The 25,588-nt window shown below is 44.2% G+C and overlaps 2 protein-coding genes across 2 annotated transcripts; one reads left to right on the top strand and one right to left on the bottom strand.

Moving 5' to 3' along the window:
- Positions 1–355: 355 nt before the first annotated feature.
- RhiXN_08787 (Retrotransposable element Tf2 protein) lies at positions 356–21,085 on the top strand (the record flags this gene model as incomplete). The annotated part of the gene is made up of 11 exons (XM_043328603.1): positions 356–403; positions 453–517; positions 572–588; positions 16,333–17,239; positions 17,359–17,576; positions 17,977–18,980; positions 19,037–19,226; positions 19,287–19,416; positions 19,510–19,865; positions 20,059–20,367; positions 20,421–21,085. 11 exons carry the CDS (start codon positions 356–358, stop codon positions 21,083–21,085), a joined length of 3,909 nt encoding a protein of 1,302 aa, XP_043183988.1.
- A 1,165-nt stretch (positions 21,086–22,250) lies between these two features.
- On the bottom strand, positions 22,251–25,541 carry RhiXN_08786 (Retrotransposable element Tf2 protein; the record flags this gene model as incomplete). The annotated part of the gene is made up of 1 exon (XM_043328602.1): positions 22,251–25,541. One exon carries the CDS (start codon positions 25,539–25,541, stop codon positions 22,251–22,253), a length of 3,291 nt encoding a protein of 1,096 aa, XP_043183987.1.
- Between the last annotated feature and the right edge of the window lie 47 nt (positions 25,542–25,588).

The raw sequence follows: 25,588 nt of genomic DNA, 5'->3' as shown, positions 1-25,588 counted from the left end.
AAGCTTGGTTTATTTGTAGCAAAGAAAGTCTTACTGTCAGGTTATTGGGTGGTTCTTTGGTGTGCTTTGGCCATAATACGTGAGCGTAAGTCACTCACTTGATTGGCTAATTTATTCTTGTCTTCAGTGTCAATTTCAAAGCTTACAGACTGGGTGAATGTGTCCCATGAGTCAGGTAGGCTTGCTACTAATGTGGTTATCCAATTGGCTTCAGTGCACAGGTTTGGTGCAATGTCATTGATTTGTTGGAACCATCCACGCATACATTATATGTGTTCCTCAATGTCTTTGTTGTCCAACATCCTGTGGCTGAAGAACTTTATTTGTAAGTCAATTAATCTACCCTTAACTTGAAATGTTTCTGCCAAGAGATTCCAAGCATTGGCAGAGTACTTACATGATTGTATGTGTGTAAGTACATTCCCTTCAACCCTTAATCTAATATTTGACAGTGCTTTACAATTGGCTCTGATCCATTCTGTGTATGCAGAATCATCATTGCCTACTTCAAGATTGGGTAAGTTATTTCCATTGTTGTCTTTGCAACCAGTAACCCTGATTTTTATCTTAGGTTTGGGTCTTTCATCTGTATACGCCATGTGTTGTGTTACAACCTCCTTATTTATACCATTGGATTCACCTATTTTTTCTAATATTTTTACTATTTTTTACGAACTTGTTATCTGTACTTTTTAAATCACGTGATCTTGGCGCTTACCATGCCAAGATGCCACGCCAAGTTGCCGTGCCAAGGGCGCTTAGAAGAAATCCACGCTTCTACGCAGCCTGCAGCACACTTCTTATTTGTCTTATGTACTTCCTTTCTCACACGCACAGACCATGTAGATAGTGTGCCCTTGTCTATATACAGAAGGAAAATTGCTTGGAGATCCCAAGTCAATTTTACCTTGTCTCATATTCATTGAGGAGGATCACCCAGCCAGCTGAGTAGCCAGCCCCCATCAGTTCTTAAATGTTAACCCCCATACCGCACTCACCACACCTCCCAGGCCTCAGGCCCCCATTGCTAGTAGATAGTAGTAGGCCAATGTTAAGAGTCGTGTAAGTACAGGAGTAAGAAAGAATTACTATATACAAAATGTATATGGGAATAACTAAGAACTAGTAGTAAGAATCAGAATATATGCACAGAATATATGCACAATATAGGCTAGGTTATCAGGAATAACAACTCCTAACAAATAGTCTAGCAACTATGAAGTGCAGGTGGTTGGTTATATATAGTACCTTAGACTAATGTTACTTAAGCCTAAGTGACTAAGGGTATGTATACTTAAGGTCTCTGGGATAGTACCTTAAGTAAAAGGGTTACCTGACTAATGTACAGGATTTATAGGATTTGCCTAATAAGTATAGGACTTATATATGCTTAAGTAAGACTTAAGACTTATGGGGTTTACCTAAAATATATCTAGGATTTATGAGATATTGTAGATAAAGCTATCTACAATATAGGGGGTATGGTGGATTGAAACACACTCAATCACAACAATCCTTACAGTATTGTTGCACTATACTCAATGTTGAACTCAACAACTGTGACAGTCAAGGGGCACAGGGTTGCAGTAAGTACACTAATAGGTTACCCTGTGTCTGTTGGGACTGGCCTATGGTCTTAGTGCGCCGAATAACCTCCTATGCTATTTACAGTGAGTCAATCACTAAAGTAAATGCGCAGATAAGCTGTTAAAAGCTTGTGTATATGTCAATATATAAGAGTAAAAGTAGGATGCATTAGAAGCGTCTTCACAGGGTCCTTTTATACCCTGAGAAGGCGCGCAAACAAGTATATACATGATTGGTACCAAGAGGGGGTACAGGAGGTACATGTGGCAACTGAAACACTTGAGGGAGCCAATACTTTGGTACATAGTAAACAAACAACAAATCCTAATATTTGCCCCAAGGCAATGTTTGCCCCAAGGCAGTATTTACTTGTGTGGGTCCTTAGATGTCCCAAGGCTAAGTGTTTCATCCTTGGAGTAAACAGTCCCAAAGGTAGGATACCTCTGCATTGGGTACTTACAGTAAATGGGGCATAACTCTACCAAATGTTGTCCGTTTTGGGAGTTTGACCCAGCGTTCTGGAGCGCACAAACATGCGCACCTAAGCGCAAGCAATTCGGCAGTGTGGGGTGCCCGGGTGATGGAGAAAAGGCGCATTTAGTGCGTCGGCGCTTAAGGGCTGATTAAGCGCCGGAGCACTTGCCTATGCGACAGGGGGGACCCTGAATATTTCTGTGTGTAGCCACAAGATAGAATCTTGAATAATAAATACTACAAACAAGAGAAATATTACTTGTTACTGTTTATCTACTCAGCTGAATTTATATATATTTAAATGAGTGAGAAAACAGCATATATGCAAAAGGTATTGCATATTGAGGGTATTCCTGAGGTTTGTAGGTTTTGTAAAGGTCATTATTAGATAGAGGGACCTTGAAGACCTTAGTTCGCGTCTTTATCTCATTTGTTTACTGTAAGATTACTAGTGTAATTAAAATAAGTACAGATTAAAGAAGAAATGTCATATCCATAACAGCCAACTTATGCGGTAGTAGTATAGCCTAGTACAGTAGATTACATAAGTTGCCTGTAGTAGTGCGGCCTTAAGCGCCTGCTCCCACTAGCATGTACCCACCTTACAGTGGTGTACAACATGTTGTAATTCTCAGTTCCCTGGAGGGATGGGATTTGGTGCAATCCGCTTGCACCAGTAATGGTTGATGTTTTCTCAGCCATTTCTTATTGTGTTTGAGTATACTTGGGTAAGTGGTTTATATAATCTATTTACAGTTGGTTATAAGTGTTCAATTGGGGCTCATAACCTGTAGAAAGAATAAGATTGTAAATAGAACTATATGAATACAAAACAATAGTAAAGACAGTAGTGTGAATAAAGAGAAAAGAGAGGTGAGGTACTATACGGTCAAATGCACCCATATCTATACCTTTACATTATGGTCAAGTCATCTAGTATATGACTAGGTATTGTTACTTGACTCAATTACATGTATGCTCCAGTACATTCCAGATCCTTCTTGTATTTACTACTATATACATGATATTTCTACATGATTCATGGGCACAAGGTGAGTCTCCTTGGTCGCATTTATGACTATATTGATTGCTAACAGAAGCTTGCAACGTTTTATCCTGAGACAATTTGCTGAATCTGTGCAAGCTGGCTAATTGGCTCCTTACATGAGTAGGTAGTGTATTCCTATTTTGTTGTGCTTTAGGAGCGGTTGAACTATTGACTATATTCAATATTGAAGTATTTGCAGCGCTGGACTCTTGGCTTTTATTGTGTCTTGAGCTGAACTTTACTGGCAATCAAGACAGCCATGATGTTTGTGCTGCAGCACTCTTAACTGTGAAGGTAAAGTTGTCTTGGTACAACAGACCAGCTATATGCTGCAGTGCCTGTTCCTCTGTTGTGCCAGATGCTTGTGTATCTAGTGAGCTAATACAAAGATTAGCATCTGGTTTGTCTGGCTTGATAACTTCTGGCTTGTAGGTTGAGCGTTTACGTTCCAACTCCTGATTGTACTTGTATGAGAGGATTGTCAACATATCCAACTGACCATCCAAAGGTTTGTATTGGTATAGATATTTGATCATTGGTGTTGAACCTAACGTGTCCTTATTATCTTTATCTTCTAGCTCTAATACTTTACTTGCAACCAACTCATATGGTGTAGGCTTATCAGGCAGTAGTGAGCATTCCGGATTGGTCTGCTTAGTGAACAAATGCATTGTTGAGCTTGACACCCTAGATATCAGTGTCAAAGGTAGTTTGGAGTGTTGCAAGGTGGGTGTTTTGACTCTTAAATCTGCTGCTGATGAACCATCTAGACTCCTTGTATTGATTACCAGCAACGGGAGTCCTTTGTCAGTAGATATTGATGAAAAAATACTTATTTGATCAATATCATCACCTCTGCTTGGTGTAGTTGGCTCTTCTGGTACTAGACCATTAATTCCAAGATCTGAAACTAACTCTGCTTGACTAACAACTGGTTTGTCATCAGCTGATATCTCAGGTAATACACTTTGGAGCTCAGTGTCAACAGCGCTTGACTTGGCGCTTATGCATAAGGCCATAGGCTGGTAGTTGGGACTTAGACTTCTAATATCTGATGGCGCTTGTGTGTCAGGTACGTTGTTAGCTGCAACACTAATGCTCAGGACTAATATTTCCAGTGTACCCAATGAGTTGTATTCATGCAACAAGTTAGAGTACTCCATGTTTGCAAGTATAATAGGTAAGCTTGTATGGGCACTGTCTGGTTCTTCACTGATATGTACTACCGTCTGCTTGCTAATCCAATTCCTTAGCTGCTTGGAGTGCAATCCAATGTGTTCATTGCGTATCTCAGAGCTGATACAATTGGTATTGAAGCTTGGCGTAGGTGTCTTATGTTTCATTCAATAATGCAAGCTTTCTGGAGGCTTGATTGAGTCTTGCATCAATAGTTGGTTATCAATTGTACTTACAGACAATGTCAAAGAATCCATTGAACTAATAGTCACACTTGCTACCATACTGATTGAAATTTTCTTGAATATCCTTGGGCTAGTAATAGCATAGCCAGCCAAACTTATTTCAGTTGATCCAAGGCTACAAACTGTTTCAGACAATGCTGAGTCAGGATCACATGACACTGTTGCTTGTAGTCCACTCTGAATAGCATTGTTCTTGTGCATTCCAGTTGTATCTACAAATAAGGATTGTTTGCTTGCTTCCAACTCCAAGATCAGTACCAATGTTTGTGCTGGCAATAGTAGGTCATTGCTATATTCAGTTGTGTGACTGTTAGACAGAAGCAAGGAGTCCAAACTCTTGATTGATTTGCTAAGCTTGGCCATTTGCTGGGCCGACTGGCTTGCTTGATCCAGCAACATTGTTGACATTAGATACTCTGGACTACGTGGTATTGTTGGTTCTAAAGCTGAATCACATTCAATCTTAATAGCAGCTGAGTCAGCTGTAGATAAATGCAAGTTGGTAGAACCAGCGTATATATCCATTATTTGCTGAATTTCCCGGATAGTTTCAACTAGCCAGTTCTTTATATCTGGCAATAAATTGACTTCCAGCAGTTGAAAATCTTCCAGATTTTCCAATGTTTTGCTGCAAATACTTGTTGCCATCTCACCATGTTCTTGCTGACTAAGTGGTGTGTCTGGCACATTAGTCTTAGAAGTAGCTTCTTCCTTAGTATTTGTATATAGGTCCAAAGTAATACCAATACTTGATCCTTCTAAGGTACCAAGTAGTGATTATTCAGCCAAACCTTGCGGTGCAATTGCATTTGAATGTTGCTGATAAGCTTCTGAAGATTGTTCCAAGCTGTCCACTGTACAAGGTTATAATGCTGAAAATCAGTGCCTGTGTTTAAGTGAGAATTGAGCTGAAATCAAGGTCAATACATACTGATTTTAGGTATCAATTCTTCCATAGTCTGATTCATGCTGAGGGAAGCATACTAACATTGTGATTTTCATACCATATCTTACTGAAAAAAGGAATCTTTTACTGATGTACTGATTTTCAGGATCTTATCACACTACAGTGGTCTAGTTGTCCAATACTTAGGTTCTTGTAAGAAACTGACAAAGTATCCTGACTAATCCAAGGCTTCAAGTCTATTAATGGTTTAAGACTTGAAGGGATCTCAACTATATTGTTACTATTGCTTGTTACAGTACAATCTGTTTGACTAATCAATAGTGAGGGCAGAGCCAACTCAAGAATAAGCTGTTTGGCTGTATTTGGGTGAGTGCCAATAGTATTACTACCAGTCTGTGGCAGCATAGCATTGACTGTTGAGTGCAATTGGTCCAGGGACCCTTGGATCAGTTGTGTTGCCTTTGCAGAAAGTTGAGTGGGTTTTGCTTCTTATGTCCAATGCATATATCTTGACTAATGCATTGGCTGAATTCTCTGAGGTGTTGAGCAGGGAGCTTGTGACCAAAGATGTGGGTGCAAATTCAAGTAAGTGTTGCTGACTAGTGACCAGGGATTGTTCCTTATCTGGCAATTCATGAGCCAATAGACCTTTGTCTAATGCTTTGGGTTTGACACTAGCTGACAGTTTTCTTAAGTAACCTGTATTGGTATCATCACACAAATTAGATAAGGTGTCTAGGCTAATCATAGGATTTGGCTTCAGCTGTGATTTTCTATGAATAGAGATGAGAGTTGAAACTGTTTCAGCGTTAGTCAATAGGTCTTGATTTAAGCATGGCTTAGATTGCAACTGTCTAGGTAAGCAACTAGCTAAATCTTCTTCCTTTGTTTGCCTAATACTGCTTGAGGTGTGTAGCTCATCATTACCCAAAGTGTCAATCACTTGTTTGGTTACCATAGGTGAAGGTGGAACAGTTGCATCATGGGATTTGTACAGTGAATGACTATCTTGAGAAGTCAACAATCCGCTAATTGGCTTAGGAGTTGCTTCCTTGTAGGCTAGATCATCACTTATAGTCTGCTTCTCATGTGTATTAGATATGTGAGTATCTATACTAGTAGGACCATGACTAGTAAAGTTAGATGGTGTTCCTGTATGGTTAGTGATTCCATCAGCACTACTAGTTGTAACCCATGCATGCAAATGACTAAGGTTATTAAGGGAGTGATGGCTACTTAAAGCAGCTGGATCATGCAATGCTATATCCAGCAATGGTGTAACACTTCTGAACCTGTTGTATGTCATCCAAATTGACTCATTGTGTGATTGCTTAATAGGTTCAACTAAGCTATCATTTCTTGATGTAATACCATTGCGTTTTTCAATTGTAACTAAAGGCTGAGCTAACTTGTTGACTAATAGATTGCTTAGCTGTTCATTAGATGCAATGTATTTTACAGCTTCTATTGGTATCTTATGATCAAGGATGGGCAGCAATTTGCTGACTGACTTCCAGATGGGCAATGTCAAACTATTGTCACACTCTAGAGTAAATGTAAGTGTCAACACAGATACTTCTTCCAAGTCAAGAGGAGTAGATGGCTGAGAGTTGTTGAGTAATGAGTAGGGGCTTAAACCCATGGTTAAATGATTAGGCTGAGTACCCTTAACTGTTTCAAGGTTGTTTGTCCTAGACATCTGTAAGGATGTTGAGGGGGTGGGTGCTTGCGGCTGGATGTATCTAAGTGTAAAACTGCTTAAGGCAGTGTGCAAGCTACCTACTACAACAACCAGCTATACTACAATGACCAAGGCCGTAAGGGCAATGGCAGACTATGTAAGTACAACAGAGAGGCCACTTAAGGCAGTGTGGACGGTGTGACTAAGTAAGTTGCTGGGCAGTAAGGCCCTTGTACAAAATGGAGATGCAACAGGAGGTAATTGACCTGGGTGTTACCATGGTTGGTTGGCCTCCTTATATTCTACAACAAGCTGATTACTAATACATAATATGCAAAACCATAACAAATAGGAACCCTGCTCTGCAGTTGGTCTTACTCATGTATACATGTCACTGATGTGTCATAGTGATGTCATCAAGTGGAGGTGGCTACGTATGCTGAGTAAGCGCGGAAGGGGACGTGGCTTGGCGCTTATTGTATGATATAAGCGCCAAAGTCATGTGATTGAAAATGTTGTCCATTTAACTTTGTTTAAATTTGAGAAAATTGGAATTAGTTCCGTGGTATCAATTGTGTCTACAACATTGTTAATGGTACTTCCTGCTGACGCATACATGTACTCAATGCTTGCGCTAGGACTTGTATGCCAATCTAGAAGCTCTGTTGGTTCTGAATGAGGCAGTCAAGGCTTAGACAATGACTGAAACACTTCAGTCACTCTGTGTTGTACACCACTGTAAGGTGGGTACTTGCTAGTGGCGGGCACTTAAGGCCGTAACTACTACAAGGTGAATCTAACTACTTATGTAATCTAGGCTATACTACCAAGCGCTAAGGCGCAATACTGCTATCTATTAGGTGCAAAGGGGCTGGAGGCCTGGGAGGTGTGATGAGTAAGATAGAGGGGTGAGTGGCTATGCTGCTGAGGGGCTGGCTACTTAGCTGGCTGAGGACCTTCTCTAATGAGTAAGAGACAAGGTAAAATCAACTTGGGGTTTCCAAGCAATTTTCCTGCTGTTTATATAGACAAGGGTAAGGGTATATACATGGTCTGTGCGTGGAAGAAAGAAGTGTCCATGTGAAAAGAGAAGCATGCTGCAGGCTGCACAGAAGCATGGATTTCTCCTAAGCGCCCTTGGCACGGCATCTTGGTGCAGCATCTTGGCATGATAAGCGCCAAGATCACGTGATCAAAAAACATAAGGTATTGAGTTTGTAAAAAATAGTAAAAATATTAGAAAAAAGAGGCAATTCCAGTGGTATAGTTTAGGGGGTTATAACACTCTGTAATCATTATTGTATGTAGATGACATGGTAGGTGATTTGATTAGTGTTGTTTGAGTTGGCAACTTATCATGTGATCACTCATGTTGGTTCTCAACCTTGTAAGGTAACCAGTCTGGTTGGGAATTCAAATTTATTTGTGAGCTATGCTTATGTGGATCACCTTGTGGATGATTTGTTGCAGGTAAATGACTGATCAATGACTTATAAGGCAAGTCTTGAACTGTTATAGACTTAGTAAGTATGTTGTGCAACCTTTGGATTGATTGTTCCATTTGATCCCTAAAGCTAACAGCAGCTACTTCAAACATGCATGCATCAAACAAGCATTTGGATGCCAGCCATTCTGGTGTTAGAAGTAGCAAGTCCAATTCATTTGATTGCCAAATGGTCTTAGCAACTAGACTATTATAGCCAATGTGAAGTTTGTTGTATTCAGGCCAGAAATGTATGTCTTGGACAGGAATTAACTTATTAGTGATAAGGCAGGTTGGTCTGAATGTAGTAACTATGTCCACTCACTCAAATAAATGTGCAGCCCATGTTTCACATGATTGGTTCAGAGTGTACCTGTCTTGCTGAGTCAGCATGGGTAGATTATATAAGTTGCATGCCAACCACCACAGTGTTCTTCTGGCTTGGCTAATTTCCAGGTCCAATTGGGTCTCAGAGGTAAGTCCAGCACTAGCAGGCTGAAACAAATAGTCTGCTATTTCCTTATCTGTAATTGCATATGCAGGGCTATCTGGCAAATACGGTAAGTACCTCCTTAGTTCTGGACTGCTAGTTGCCAATGAACTACAGCTATTGTGCAATGTAATCTGTTCTGGCAAATGTTGGGAGCTAGTAGTCTCCTTGTGCTGCCATGTTCTAGGCTGTAGCTGTTATAGGTATGACATTTCTTCATTAATCTGTACTTATTTTATTAATTACACTAGTAATCTTACAGTAAACAAATGAGATAAAGATGCAAACTAAGGCTTTCAAGGTCCCTCTACCCAATAGCAACCTTGACAAAACCTATAAACCTCATGAATACCCTCAATATGCGATGCCTTTCGCATATATGCTGTTTTCTCACTCATTTAAATATATATCAGCTGAGTAGATAAACAGTAACAAGTAATATTTCTCTTGTTTGTAGTATTTATTACTCAAGATTCTATCTTGTGGCTACACACAGAAATATTCAGGGTCCCCCCTGTTGCATAGGCAAGTGCTCCGGCGCTTAATCAGCCCTTAAGCGCCGACGCACTAAATGCGCCTTTTCTCCATCACCCGGGCATCCCACACTGCCAAATCGCTTGCGCTTAGGTGCGCCTGTATGTGCGCTCCAGAACGCTGGGTCAAACTCCCAAAACGGACAACATTTGGCAGAGTTATGCTCCATTTACTGTAAGTACCCAATGCAGCAGTATCCTACCTTTGGGACTGTTTACTCCAAGGATGAAACACTTAGCCTTGGGACATCTAAGGACCCACACAGGTAAATACTGCCTTGGGGCAAATATTAGGATCTGTTGTTTGTTTACTATGTACCAAAGTATTGGCTCCCTCAAGTGTTTCAGTTGCCACATGTACCTCCTGTACCCCCTCTTGGTATCAATCATGTATATACTTGTTTGTGCACCTTCTCAGGGTATAAAAGGACCCTGTGAAGACGCTTCTAATGCATCCATTTATCCACTCTTATATATTGACATATACACACAAGCCTTTAACAGCTTATCTGCGCATTTACTTTAGTGATTGACTCACTGTAAATAGCATAGGAGGTTATTTGGCGCACTAAGACCATAGGCCAGTCCCAACAGACACAGGGTAACCTATTAGTGTACTTACTGCAACCCTGTGCCCCTTGACTGTCACAGTTGTTGAGTTCAACATTGAGTATAGTGCAACAATACTGTAAGGATTGTTATGATTGAGTGATAGTGTTTCAATCCATCATACCCCCTGTTAAGAGTTGTGTAAGTACAGGAGTAAGAAAGACTTACTATATACAAAATGTATATGGGAATAACTAAGAACTAGTATTAAGATTCAGAATATATGCACAGAATATATGCACAATATAGGCTAGGTTATCAGGAATAACAACTCCTAACAAATACTCTACCAACTATCAAGTGCAGGTGGTTGGTTATGTATAGTACCTTAGACTAATGTTACTTAAGCCTAAGTGACTAAGGGTATGTCTACTTAAGGTCTCTGGGATAGTACCTTAAGTAAGAGGGTTACCTAACTAATGTACAGGATTTATAGGATTTGCCTAATAAGTATAGGACTTATATATGCTTAAGTAAGACTTAAGACTTATGGGGTTCACCTAAAATATATCTAGGATTGTCCTAGACGTCCTTAAGGGGCATTGAGGCAGCGGGCGCTTGTGGCCGTATGAGACTAAGTGAGAAACCGCTTAAGGCGGTGAGGGTGCTACCTACAACAACAAGCTACCTAACTATGATGTCCACACGCTATAAGGCGGCAGCAAGCTACGTAAGTACAGTGAGTCCAACGCTTAAGGCGTGTATTTAATTGTTACTGGGCAGTAAGGCCCTTGTACAGTTGGTGGATGCAACAGGAGGTAATTGACCTGGGTGTTACCATGGTTGGTTGGCCTCCTTATATATTACAGAGCTACCTAATTACAAATACAACTATATGCAATACTGTATCAAATAAGAACCCCAATCCGCAGTCAGCCTTACTCATGCCTACGTGTCACTGACGTGTCATAATGATGTCATCAGGTGGAGGTGGCTACGTGTGCTGAGGTAAGCGCGGATGGGGACGTGGCTTGGCGTTTAGTGTATGATATAAGCACCAAGATCACGTGATTGAAAATGTTGTCCGTTCAACTTTGTTTAAATTTGAGAAAATGGGAATTAATTCCCTGGTATCAAGTGTGTCTACAACAAGGATTTATGAGATATTGTAGATAAAGATATCTACAATATGGGGGGTATGGTGGATTAAAACACTATCACTCCCAACAATCCTTACAGTATTGTTGCACTATACTCAATGTTGAACTCAACAACTGTGACAGTCAAGGGGCACAGGGTTGCAGTAAGTACACTAATAGGTTACCCTGTGTCTGTTGGGACTGGCCTATGGTCTTAGTGCGCCGAATAACCTCCTATGCTATTTACAGTGAGTCAATCACTAAAGTAAATGCGCAGATAAGCTGTTAAAGGCTTGTGTGTATATGTCAATATATAAGAGTGGATAAATGGATAAAAGTAGGATGCATTAGAAGCGTCTTCACAGGGTCCTTTTATACCCTGAGAAGGTGCACAAACAAGTATATACAAGATTGATACCAAGAGGGGGTACAGGAGGTACATGTGGCAGCTGAAACACTTGAGGGAGCCAATACTTTGTTACATAGTAAACAAACAACAGATCCTAACATTTGCCCCCAGGCAATGTTTGCCCCAAGGCAGTATTTACCTGTGTGGGTCCTTAGATGTCCCAAGGCTAAGTGTTTCATCCTTGGAGTAAACAGTCCCAAAGGTAGGATACCACTGCATTGGGTACTTACAGTAAATGGGGCATAACTCTGCCAAATGTTGTCCGTTTTGGGAGTTTGACCCAGCGTTCTGGAGCGCACATACCGGCGCACCTAAGCGCAAGCGATTCGGCAGTGTGGGATGCCCGGGTAATGGAGAAAAGGCGCATTTAGTGCGTCGGCGCTTAAGGGCTGATTAAGCGCCGGAGCACTTGCCTATGCGACAGGGGGGACCCTGAATATTACTGTGTGTAGCCACAAGATAGAATCTTGAATAATAAATACTACAAACAAGAGAAATATTACTTGTTACTGTTTATCTACTCAGCTGAGTTTATATATATTTAAATGAGTGAGAAAACAGCATATATGCGAAAGGCATCGCATATTGAGGGTATTCCTGAGGTTTGTAGGTTTTGTAAAGGTCACTATTGGATAGAGGGACCTTGAAAACCTTAGTTCGCATCTTTATCTCATTTGTTTACTGTAAGATTACTAGTGTAATTAATAAAATAAGTACAGATTAAAGAAGAAATGTCATATCCATAACACCCCCTATATTGTAGATAGCTTTATCTACAATATCTCATAAATCCTAGATATATTTTAGGTGAACCCCATAAGTCTTAAGTCTTACTTAAGCATATATAAGTCCTATACTTATTAGGCAAATCCTATAAATCCTGTACATTAGTCAGGTAACCCTCTTACTTAAGGTACTATCCCAGAGACCTTAAGTAGACATACCCTTAGTCACTTAGGCTTAAGTAACATTAGTCTAAGGTACTATACATAACCAACCACCTGCACTTGATAGTTGGTAGAGTATTTGTTAGGAGTTGTTATTCCTGATAACCTAGCCTATATTGTGCATATATTCTGTGCATATATTCTGAATCTTAATACTAGTTCTTAGTTATTCCCATATACATTTTGTATATAGTAATTCTTTCTTACTCCTGTACTTACACAACTCTTAACAGTACCAGCCATTTGTCTAGTTGTACTGCAATTCTTGGTGAGTACTTGCTTAAATATTGACTCTCTGCAACTGATTCATTGTGGCAGTTGTATGATATAGCTTGGTTTGGCAGGCATTGAGAGCTAACCATTGCCTGACCTTGTTGAGTCTTAGGTTCAGTGTGCCATTCTGTCATAACCCATATCTGGAAAGGTTATTACCATATATATCCACTGTCAAAGATATATATAGTATATGTGATGCACAGTGATATATGAATAATATATATTGCTGGGGGATGTTGCACTCCCCCCACCCCCCTAGCCACAGGCCAATGTTAATGCCCACAGGCAAGGTCTGAATATTTATTATAATAGAAGAGATTATGTCATCCCCCCCACCTCAAATCTGTAGTAGTTTAGTATAGTATTTGATAGAGGACTGGAGGGGGGGAGGTCATGTGACCCTGGTGGACTGTCAGTCTCTAAGTCATGAGCCCATAGAGTAATGTTGTACACCACTGTAAGGTGGGTACTTGCTGGTGGGTAGGCACTTGTGGCTGTACTACCACAGACAGTGCTGTCTAACTTATCTAATCTAGGCTATACTACTAGCGCTTAAGGCGCTCTTCTGCAAACTACTGAGTGCAAGGGGGCCTTAGGCCTGGGAGGTGTGATGAGTGAGGTAGAGGGGTAAGTGCGCAATACTACTGGGGGCTGGCTACTTAGCTGGCTGGAGACCTTCTCTAATGAGTAAGAGACAAGGTAAAATTGACTTGGTGGTTCCAAGCAATTTTCCTGCTGTTTATATAACAAAGAGGCACTATCTACATGGTCTGTGTGCATGAGAGAAAGAAGCATACATATGAAAAAGGAAGCATGCTGCGGACTGTGCAGAAGCATGGATTCTTCCTAAGCGCCCTTGGCACAGCATCTTGGCGCAGCATCTTGGCATAATAAGCGCCAAGATCACATGATTGAAAAAGTGAAGATATAGAGTTTGTAAAAAATACTAAAAATAATAGAAAAATAAGGCAATTCTGATGGTATATGTTAAGGGAGTGTAACAAGTAATGACAGTTCTGACTGCATATATGTAGTATATGCGGCCTTATAAAGACTGTGGAATATCCTATTAGTAGGTGGCTTGGTCAGGAGACATGCCAGCAAAGGCATGGGTCATGACACATTCCTCTGGCTGTCTTACCGTTGCAGGTAAGTACTTAGACTCTGTATCAGGTTCAAAGCTTAGTTGACTGCCTGAGGCTTTGTAGCTGTTGTCTGTCATGACCTTCATTGGCATGACATGAATTTTTACTATTTTCTACCTTTTTTCTGAGACAGTTTCCTTTTTTGGTATATATTTATGACTCATCAAGATCATGTGACATATTTGATATATGATGTGACATTGCAGAATGACTTGTTATTTAGTACTGTTGTTTTTGATGTGGCTTCACTTGTGTATAAAGACTTGACCTCTTTGTCAATTCACCTTAGCTCTCACACACCCTTAGCCCAGGCCCCTTGTTGGCCATTAGTGCTCTCTACTTAGATCATAACCCTAGGCCCTTGTTGCCTCACTACCCTTACCATTACCCCTTGGGCCCTTGCTGCCCCTCTACCAGTTTCATTGTCCATTGGTGATAGGGCCACAGACATTAAGCCTCCTTGTACCATAGGTCCAAGCTGAGTTGTGACATTGTCCATGTTGTCAACCAGGTAATTGTCCAGTGTTGTATCATAACTGGTGTTATGACTCAAGGGGTTGACTGGGCCATTACTTTTGTGGTTGGTCAAGCTGTTTGGCAGGCAACTCAGAGAGTACAGCGGATTGCTTAGGAGGTACAATGAGTCACTTGCAGTATATGGTGGGTTGCATGTGGTGTGCAGTGACATTCTCTTAGTTGACAGTGAGTAGATGTCTTTCAACAATGATGGTCCCAAGCTCAATTGTTTGTATGAATGTTTGTGACAGTTGTCCATATGGTTTTTGACATGTTCATGCTGCGCTGTAGCCATGTGGGCCTCATGAGTCCATGGAGTCAATGAGATGGCTTCCTTGCAACAATGGCTTGGGTTGAAAGGTGCATTGCACTCTCTGTACCGTTTTAGATATATGTATGCTACTATCATGTGCTTGACAAAATGTATCTTTGTTAACCACTGCTTTGTTGTGCATATCCAAGACTGTGAGGCTGTTGTCCTTGGACTTAGATGTTATCTCAGTGTTGTTCCTAGCATGGTTATTATTTGTTATAACTTCCTAACCTATACCATTGGATTTGCCTGATTATTCTAATATTTTTACTATTTTTTACGAGCTTGTTATCTTCACTTTTTCAATCACGTGATCTCGGCGCTTATTATGCCAAGATGCAGCGCCGAGATGCCGTGCCAAGGGCGCTTAGGAGAAATCCACGCTTCTGTGCAGCCCGCAGCATGCTTCTCATTTCACATTTGTACTTCTTTTCACACATGCGCAGACCATGTAGATAGTGCTTGTACTTCTATATACAGCAGGAAAATTGCTTGGATGTTATAACCTCCTAAATTATACCACTGGATTCGCCTATTTTTTCTATTATTTTTAGTATTTTTTACGAACTGATTATCTCATGTTTTTCGATCACGTGATCTCGGCGCTTATTAGCCGAGATGCCGCGCCGAGATGCCGTGCCAAGGGCGCTTAGGAGAAATCCACGCTTCTGCGCAGCCCGCAGCACGCTTCTCATTTGTCCTCTGTACTTCTTTCTCCCACGCGCACAGACCATGTAGATAGTGTGCTTAGTCTATATATACAGCAGGGAAATCGCTTGGAGTCTCCAAGTCGATTTTACCGTCTCGTATCCATTGAGGAGGGATTAGTCAGCCAGCTAAGTAGCCGGCCCAGTTGTTTCCAGAAGTCACCCCCATTACTTAACTCACCACACCTCCCAGGCCTCAGGCCCCTTTGCAGTAGATAGCCAGTAGAAGTCCGCCTTACAGCGGCCGTAGTATAGCCTAGTTAAGTTAGATTACATAAGCTTGTAGTAGTACGGCCTTAAGCGCCCGCCCCCACCAGCGTGTACCCACATTACCGTGGTGTACAACATTGTAAAATTGACTTGCTGTAGGCTTTGATTGACAAGGAGAAGGTCCCCTGTACTAGCACAAGGGAAATCACGTGATTGGGGCCACTTTGCGGGATATAATAATCAAAAATCCCCCACCCCCACGTAGTACCGAATTGCTATAAGGCAGATGGATCCTAATCCCCCGCATACCACGTGTTTCGCCGGAACACAGCAGATAGCGACCCTAGACAGCTGACTCACCCGCTTGCTAAAAACCCGCTCATATCACGATCGCCAGATCTGTTGATTTGTTGTAGGGATAGTCCAACGCTAGGTGTCTGACGCAAGGGTTTAGCGTTCACACTCTGCACAAAAACCGCCCATAAGTCCTGATATAGGCACCCTTCCCCACGCCGTTTTTCACAATTCCATCCACACCGCTCTGGCGCCCCACACCCCTACTCCCGTCCCTCTAGTCGTACCAGCCGTCGCTCAGTTCCATCCCATTCCCAACCACCCACTCGCAGCCCATCTCCCACTGCGCGAGACTTGTCAGAAATGGAACCAGAGCCGACCATTAGCGCTCTCCTCAAGGCTGTCACAGCCCTCACAGCCACCGTTGGGTCCTTACAGGACCAGATCCGCTCCCAAGGCCAACAGCTCAGCGAGCTCAAAGCCATATGCAAAGAGACCGCGGACCTTCTCGGCGACAAGGACCAAGGGGAACCACCCAAACCCAAGCACAGCCTGGCCCATTGACTGGGCCTGTCACCCCTCCTTCTCATACAGGAGACAAGCCGACACTCCAAGAACGGCTAGGCCTGGGTTCAAAGACCCTTTCCGCCCTACCAGAGGCACCACTGGGTACGACTCCAAGGAAGAACAGCCAAGGAGGATCAAGGAAGAACCTTGCGGAGCGCTTAGGGATCTGAGGACCCTCACTCCCTTCAGTTTGGGCTCGGACACCAAACGTCCCAAAATGGAGCTACCAGATCCATTTAAGGGGGAGATCCGAGGGCAAAAGGCGGTTCAATGGCTGGACCGCATGCTGTTATGGGGGGCCCTGCACAGGGACCAATTTGAGGAAGACGAGCAGTTGATTGTCTGGATCCTCTACCACATGGAGGATAAAGCCGCTGATTGGTCACTCCCTCTTATTGGAAGTATCCTCAAGGGTGAAACCAATGCCCCCACGACCATCCCGGCCATGACAACCAAGTTCAAGGAAGCCTTTGCGGATCCCGATGCCAAAAGGGCGGCTGCCAGGAAGATTGCCGCGCTGACTCAGACCACAACCACGTCGGAGTACGTCACGGAATTCTGCAATTCATGGCGGAACTTGACTGGAACAAGGAGGCGTACATCGCCCAATTCACGCGCGGCCTTCACTGGAAGGTCAAAGAACTCCTGTCTACCAAAGACAGCATTCCCGACGAGTTGGAGGCTATCTTTGCTGCCTCCATCAAAATTGACAACATTCGTCGGGAGAACGAGGAGAACCGTCCCAAGAAGCTCCCTGCCAAGTCCTTGGCCACCGCGGCCACTACCTCCACCACTACCACACACAACGAGTCCGCCTATCGGAAGACCCCAACTATGTCACACCTGAGGAAGGGATTGCCGCCGCGTGTCTGGCCTTTGTGTCAAGTGCGGTCAAAAAGGGCATGGAATCAAGCAGTGCCCCAATGGTTGGAAGGCGACCATCAAGGAGGCAGCCAAGGTAGCTGAGGATGAGTCGGGAAAAGAATAAAGTCGAGGACTGCTGCCAAGCCCCAACCCAAAAAATGGACAATTTAGATAGTTTTGAATTTGTATCTCTTGCTCTGGATTCGAATAAAAAACCCTTGCTATTCATCAATCTATACGTCCAAAATTTCCTGGCAGAACCCCTCAAGACTCTCATTGATTCAGGAGCCACATCAAACTTCATCTCTCCTTTGATTGTGGAAAAATATAAAATCCCAAAAACCCAACTCGAAAATCCACGAGTTGTGAGAATGTTAGATGGTACTATCTCTCAGACTGGTTGCATTTGGCACCAGGTCCACCTCACCCCTCGGCCAATGGCCATACCCACTCCATCCCATTTCTTGTTTGCCCCATTGGCAACACCCTGGCGATCCTAGGCATGACATGGTTAACAGCAGAAGCTCCTCTTATCGATTGGCAACAGGGACTAGTTACATTCCCTGAACAGGCTCAAATTGCCTCCGAGGAAGAAGCAGACTCAGACCCCTTAGCAGACCTCCCCCCTCAGTACCATGAGTTTGCTAAGGTTTTTGGCGAAGAAGAATTTAAGGTCCTCCCTCCACATAGGGAGTATGACATCTCTATTGACCTTGTCCCGGATGCCAAACTGTCTCCTGGCCCCATATACGGCATGACCGACGCAGAATCAAAGGCGCTAAAACAGCATATTGATGAGGAATTAGCAACGGGCAAAATCCGCCCTAGTACCTCCTCAGCAGGCGCCCCGGTCATGTTTGTGAAGAAGGCTGATGGGTCCCTCCGACTAGTCGTTGATTACAGGAAGTTGAATGACGTCACGCACAAGAACGTATACCCACTCCCTAGGCAAGACGACTTGATGGCCAAGCTTAGGCACGCAAAGATCTTCACGAAATTGGACTTACGCTGGGGATATAATAACGTCAGGATCAAGGAAGGAGATGAATGGAAGACGGCTTTCAGGACTAAATATGGGCTATTCGAATATCTAGTTATGCCTTTTGGTCTCACTAATGCCCCGGCCGCCTTCCAACATTTCATGAACGACCTATTCCGGGATCTTATTGACGTCACAGTGGTCATTTACTTGGACGATATCCTGATTTTCTCAGAAAACCCTAAGGATCACCCTACCCATGTCAGGGAAGTTCTGTCTCGGTTAATGAAGAACCAGCTATTCTGTAAACTGTCCAAGTGCCATTTCCACGTCACCACGGTCAATTATCTTGGTATTGTTATATCCCCATCAGGCTTCTCCATGGATCAGAAGAAGGTAGAGGCAGTTACATCATGGCCTCAACCCAGAACGGTCAAACAGGTCCAGGCCTTCTTGGGCTTTGTTAACTACCTCCGACGGTTCATCCCCAATTTCAGCTCAGTAGCACGCCCTCTGCACAACCTCACCAGAAAGGAAACCCCTTGGTCATGGGGCGACCTAGAGAAGCAGCATTTCAGGAGTTGAAGGTTCTTGTTACCAAGTCGCCGGTTCTCATCCATTCCAACCCAGAACTCCCCTATTATCTTGAGACCGACGCCTCAGGGGTAGCCATGGGAGCCATTCTTAGTCAGCGGGGCCCAGATAACCGGTTGCATCCAATCGCGTACATGTCTAAATCATTCTCAGGGGCAGAAGGAAACTACGACACTCATGACAAGGAACTCCTAGCCATCATCAAAGCCCTGGAGGAATGGCGTATTTTCCTGGAAGCTACAGACAAGCCAGTTCAGGTATTTACAGATCACCGCAACCTTGAGTACTGGATGCAGGCAAGGACATTCAATCAACGGCATGCTAGATGGCGCGTATTCCTGAGCAACTTCAATTTTTGAGATACATTATCGCCCAGGAAAACAATCAGGCAAGCCGACGCCTTGTCCAGACGATCGGACTATGTGGACACCCCCCAAGAACCAGAAGTCATGCTACCATCAGAGGTCTTTGCAAACACATCAGAGGAAGAGCTGGAAATTGTTACAGAAGTACGCTCTAAACTGAGGGAAGACCCCTCCCTAGAGCCCATCATCCAATTCCTGACCAAAGATGCCAATAACGCTCCACCATCAATAAGAAAAGCTTACAGAGACTACAATTGGGAAGAGGATCTCCTGTGGTATCGGGGGAAACTGGTGGTTCCAGACAATGAACCCCTGAAAGAAAGACTCCTCAGGGAATTCCATGACTCCCCCCTAGCAGGACACCCGGGTCAGCAAAGAACCCTCGAACTCCTAAGTCGTAACTATTGGTGGCCTGGCATGAAGTCTACAGCCAAGGAATGGGTAGAATGTTGCCCTATCTGCCAAGCCAACCGACGCGCTCATGCTCCTGTCATCGCCCTTAAACCCCTAGAAGTCCCCCCTTATCCGTTCCCACACCATCTCTTATGACTTCATTACAGGGTTTCCCAAGTCCCAAGGACACGACGCCATACTGGTGGTAATAGACTCCTTCTCCAAATTTGGCCATTTCATCCCCACTTCCAAGAAGGTCACAGCAAGGGGTCTGGCGGATCTATTCATTACCCACGTCTGGAAACTCCATGGACTACCTGTCAAAACAGTCTTGGATAGAGGAACTACCTTCACAGGGAAATTCCTAAGGGCACTTTACCAGCGACTTGGAGTAAAACCAGCATTCTCTTCGGCTTATCACCCAGAGTCAGATGGGCAAACGGAAAGAGTCAACCAGTTCATCGAGTTTTACCTACGTTCCTACGTTGCACCAATCACTCTGATTGGGCGGCTTGGTTACCTTTGGCAGAATATGCGTACAATAATGCCAAACACGCAGCAACAGGAAAAACACCCTTTGAACTGGTCTACGGACAAAGCCCAGTGATGAACCCCTCCAACGTCCCAGCCAACGTTCCAGAGGCAGACGATGTAGCAGACACACTAGCACGGGAATGGAAGGAAGCCGAGTCAGCTCTCAGATTAAGCAAAGAACGGATGACCAGGAACCAAGGAACAGTACCGGAGTACTCGATAGGAGAGAAAGTCTGGCTGGATGGAAAGAACGTAGAACTCAGGACTAATTCCAACAAATTGGACCCCAAACGTCTTGGTCCCTTCAAAATCCTTGAGAAAATCTCCAGTCACGCCTACCGCCTAGAGCTCCCAGAGACCCTGAAAATCCATGACGTCTTTTATGTTGGCTGCTATCAAAGAGCCCGATCACCAAGTCAGCCATTCCCAGAACGACCCCTCCCCCTGAAACATAGAAGGGGAGGAATAGTAGAAGTGGAAAAGATCATTGACTCAAAAACGTCAACGAGGAAAGTGTTCTACCTGATAAAATGGAAAGGTTACGGTCCAGAAGACAATTCATGGGAACCCGAGGAACTCCTGGAGCATAGTCAAGAGGAGATCCAACGCTTCAACAAGTTGCGACTGAAAAAGGCTCGTGACTCCGCCAAGAGCCTTTAAGGGGGGGGCAATGTTATAACCTCCTAAATTATACCACTGGATTCGCCTATTTTTTCTATTATTTTTAGTATTTTTTACGAACTGATTATCTCATGTTTTTCGATCACGTGATCTCGGCGCTTATTATGCCGAGATGCCGCGCCGAGATGCCGTGCCAAGGGCGCTTAGGAGAAATCCACGCTTCTGCGCAGCCCGCAGCACGCTTCTCATTTGTCCTCTGTACTTTCTCCCACGCGCACAGACCATGTAGATAGTGTGCTTAGTCTATATATACAGCAGGGAAATCGCTTGGAGTCTCCAAGTCAATTTTACCTTGTCTCGTATCCATTGAGGAGGGATTAGTCAGCCAGCTAAGTAGCCGGCCCAGTTGTTTCCAGAAGTCACCCCCATTACTTAACTCACCACACCTCCCAGGCCTCAGGCCCCTTCGCAGTAGATAGCCAGTAGAAGTCCGCCTTACAGCGGCCGTAGTATAGCCTAGTTAAGTTAGATTACATAAGCTTGTAGTAGTACGGCCTTAAGCGCCCCCCCCCAGCGTGTACCCACATTACCGTGGTGTACAACATTGGAGACCCCAAGTTGATTTTACCTTGTCTCTGTCGTACACCACTGTAAGGTGGGTACTTGCTAGTGGTGGGCGCTTGAGGCCGTAACTACTACAGACACTGCTTATGTAATCTACTTATCTAAGGCTATCTAATACCGCTTAAGGCGGCTTACTACTAACTACTGATGGCAATGGGGCCTGAGGCCTGGAGGTGTGGTAGGTCAAGTAAAGGGGTGAGTGTTACTGTTACTACTGGGGGCCGGCTACTTAGCTGGCTGGCTACCTTCTCTAGTGAATAAGAGACGAGGTAAAATCGACTTGGTGTTTCCAAGCAATTTCCCTGCTGTATATAGACAAAGCACACTATCTACATGGTCTGTGCGCGTGAGAGAAAGAAGTATAGAAGGGAAATGAGAAGCGTGCTGCGGACTGCGCAGAAGCGTGGATTTCTCCCAAGCGCCCTTGGCACGGCAACTTGGCGCGGTATCTCGGCATAATAAGCGCCGAGATCACGTGATCGAAAAACATAAGATATCAAGTCCGTAAAAATACTAGAAATAATAGAAAATTCGTCCGATTCTGATGGTATATGTAAGGAGGTTGTAACATTGCCCCCCCTTAAAGGCTCTTGGCGGCGTCACGAGCCTTTCTGAGTCTAGCTTGGTTGAAGCGTTTGATCTCTTCTTGACTGTGTTCCAGTAGTTCTTCCGGCTCCCATGAATTGTCTTCCGGACCGTAACCTTTCCATTTTATCAAATAAAACCATTTCCCTTTTTGTTGTTTAGAGTCAATGATTTGTTCAACTTCATACTCTTCTTCCCCTTCTATTGTTTCAGGAAGGGGTTGTTCTGGGAGTGGTTGGCTTGGGGATTCGTGGACTTTGGACAGTAATCCTACGTAGAATACGTCATGGATTTTCATGGTCTCAGGGAGTTCCAGGCGGTACGCGTGGCTGGAGATTTTCTCGGTGACCTTGAAGGGTCCTAGGCGCTTGGGGTCCAATTTGTTGGAGTTGGAACGTATCTCCACGTTCTTGGCGTCTAGCCAGACTTTTTCTCCAATGGAATATTCCGGGATCACTCCCTTGGTTCCTGCCATTTTTTCCTTTGTCATTCTCAGGGCAGATTCCGCTTCTTTCCATTCTTGTGCCAAGGTATTAGCCACGTGATCGGCTTCTGGTACGTTCGCAGGGACGTTGGACGGATTCATTACTGGGTTCCTCCCGTATACCAATTCAAATGGGGTTTTCCCGGTGGCGGAGTGTTTAGCGTTGTTATATGCGTATTCCGCTAGTGGCAACCAGGAAGCCCAGTCCGAGTGATCTGCCGCAACGTATGACCTCAGGTAGAACTCAATGAACTGGTTCACCCTCTCTGTTTGACCATCTGACTCCGGGTGGTAGGCTGATGAGAAGGATGGTTTTACACCAAGGCGTTGGTAGAGTGCCCTTAGGAACTTCCCTGTGAACGTAGTTCCTCTGTCTGATATTGTCTTGACTGGTAGTCCATGTAGTTTCCACACATGAGAGATGAACAATTCCGCTAGACCCTTGGACGTAACCTTCTTGGTGGTTGGGATGAAATGTCCAAATTTGGAAAAGGAGTCGATAACTACCAAGATCGCGTCGTGACCATTAGATTTTGGAAAACCTGTGATGAAGTCATAGGAGATGGTGTGGAAAGGGTAGGGGGGAACTTCCAGAGGTTTAAGGGCAATGACCGGGGCGTGGGCTCGACGGTTAGCCTGACAGGTGGGACAGCATTCTACCCATTCCTTGGCGGATGACTTCATTCCTGGCCACCAGTAGTTGCGGCTCAGGAGTTCCAGAGTTCTTTGCTGTCCAGGGTGCCCTGCCAGGGGTGAGTCGTGGAATTCTTTGAGTAAACGTTCCTTCAGGGCTTCCGAGTCTGGGACAACCAGTTTCCCGCAATACCATAGGAGGTCCTCCTCCCAGTCATAATCCCGATAGGCCTTCCGAATAGAGGGGGGTGCGTTATCTGCGTCTTCTGTTAGGAACTGGATGATGGGTTCCAGGGAAGGGTCCTCCTTTAACTTGCTCAGGATTTCCGTGACGATCTCAAGTTCTGCTTCTGAGGTATTGGCAAAAACTTCTGACGGTAGCATGACTTCTGGTTCTACTGGGGAGTCTACGTAGTCCGACCTTCTGGAAAGGGCGTCGGGTTTTCCTGACTGTTTCCCTGGGCGATAATGTATTTCAAAATTGAAGTCGCTCAGGAATATGCGCCATCTAGCATGCCGTCGGTTAAAAGTCCTTGCCTGCATCCAATATTCCAGGTTTCTATGATCTGTAAACACCTGGATTGGTCTGTCCGTTGCCTCTAGGAAGATCCGCCATTCTTCTAATGCCTTGATTATGGCTAGGAGCTCCTTATCATGGGTGTCATAATTGGCCTCGGCACCGGAGAAGGATTTAGACATGTAGGCTACTGGGTGTAAACGGTTATCTTCTCCTCTCTGGCTAAGAATTGCTCCCATGGCTACTCCTGATGCATCTGTTTCTAGGTAGTATGGGAGTTTGGGATTGGAATGGATTAAGACCGGTGACCGGGTGACAAGGGCTTTCAGTTCCCGGAATGCCACTTCTTCTAGGTTACCCCATGACCAGGGGGTTTCCTTTTGTGTGAGGTTGTGGAGGGGGCGTGCCACGGAACTGAAGTTGGGGATAAAGCGGCGGAGGTAATTCACGAACCCTAAGAATGCCTGTACCTGCTTGACTGTCTTGGGCTGAGGCCACGATGTAACTGCCTCGATCTTCTTCTGATCCATGGAGAATCCGGCAGGGGAGATAACGATGCCCAGGTAATTGACTGTGGTGACGTGGAAAAAACACTTCGACAGTTTGCAGAACAGCTGGTTCTTCATTAATCGGGACAGTACTTCTTTGACATGGGCCGGGTGTTCTTCTGGATTTTCTGAGAAGATGAGGATGTTGTCCAAGTAAATGACCACCGTTACGTCAATGAGGTCCCTGAACAGGTCGTTCATGAAATGCTGGAAGGCGGCCGGGGCGTTGGTGAGGCCAAAAGGCATTACTAGATACTCAAACAGCCCGTATTTAGTCCTGAAAGCCGTCTTCCATTCATCCCCTTCTTTGATCCTTACGTTGTTGTAGCCCCATCGTAGGTCCAGTTTTGTGAATATCTTGGCATGTCTTAACTTTGCCATCAGATCATCCTGTCTTGGGAGTGGGTACACGTTCTTATGAGTGACATCATTGAGTTTTTGGTAGTCCACGACCAGTCTAAGGGATCCATCTGCCTTCTTTACAAACATGACTGGGGCGCCGGTAGAAGAAGTACTGGGGCGGATCTTGCCCGTTGCTAGTTCTTCGTCAATGTGTTGCTTGAGCGCCTTTGATTCCGCATCAGTCATGCCATATAGGGGGCCTGGGGATAGTTTGGCATCCGGAACAAGGTCTATAGCTATATCATACTCCCTATGTGGAGGGAGGACCTTAAATTCTTCTTTGCCAAAGACCTTAGCAAATTCATGGTACTGCTCCGGGAGATCGGCTAAGGGATTAGGATCTGCCTCTTCTTTGGATGCAATCTGAACTTGTTCTGGGAAGGTAACCGTGCCTAGGGACCAATTGATCAAGGGTGACTCCTGAGTGAGCCATGTCATGCCAAGTATGGCAGGTGTGTTCCCAATGGGACAGACAAGGAAGGGAATAGTGTGGATGTGGCCATTGGCCAAAACCGCGAGATTAACCTGGTGCCAAATGCGACCAGTCTGGGAAAGGGTACCATCTAACATTCTCACTACTCGTGGATTTTCGAGCAGGGTTTTTGGGATTTTAAATTTTTCAACAATGGTGGGGGAGATGAAATTAGATGTGGCGCCAGAATCAATTAACGTTTTGATAGGTTCCGTCGGATAGTTTTGCATGACCAGGTCAAGATAGAGCAGTGGTTTTTTATTTGAATCACAAGCAA

This window comes from Rhizoctonia solani, chromosome 10 (assembly GCF_016906535.1).
Source record: "Rhizoctonia solani chromosome 10, complete sequence".
In the NCBI taxonomy this organism is placed as follows: domain Eukaryota; kingdom Fungi; phylum Basidiomycota; class Agaricomycetes; order Cantharellales; family Ceratobasidiaceae; genus Rhizoctonia; species Rhizoctonia solani.
Note: the sequence above shows the minus strand (reverse complement) of the source record. Positions and strands in the feature narration are given on the sequence as shown.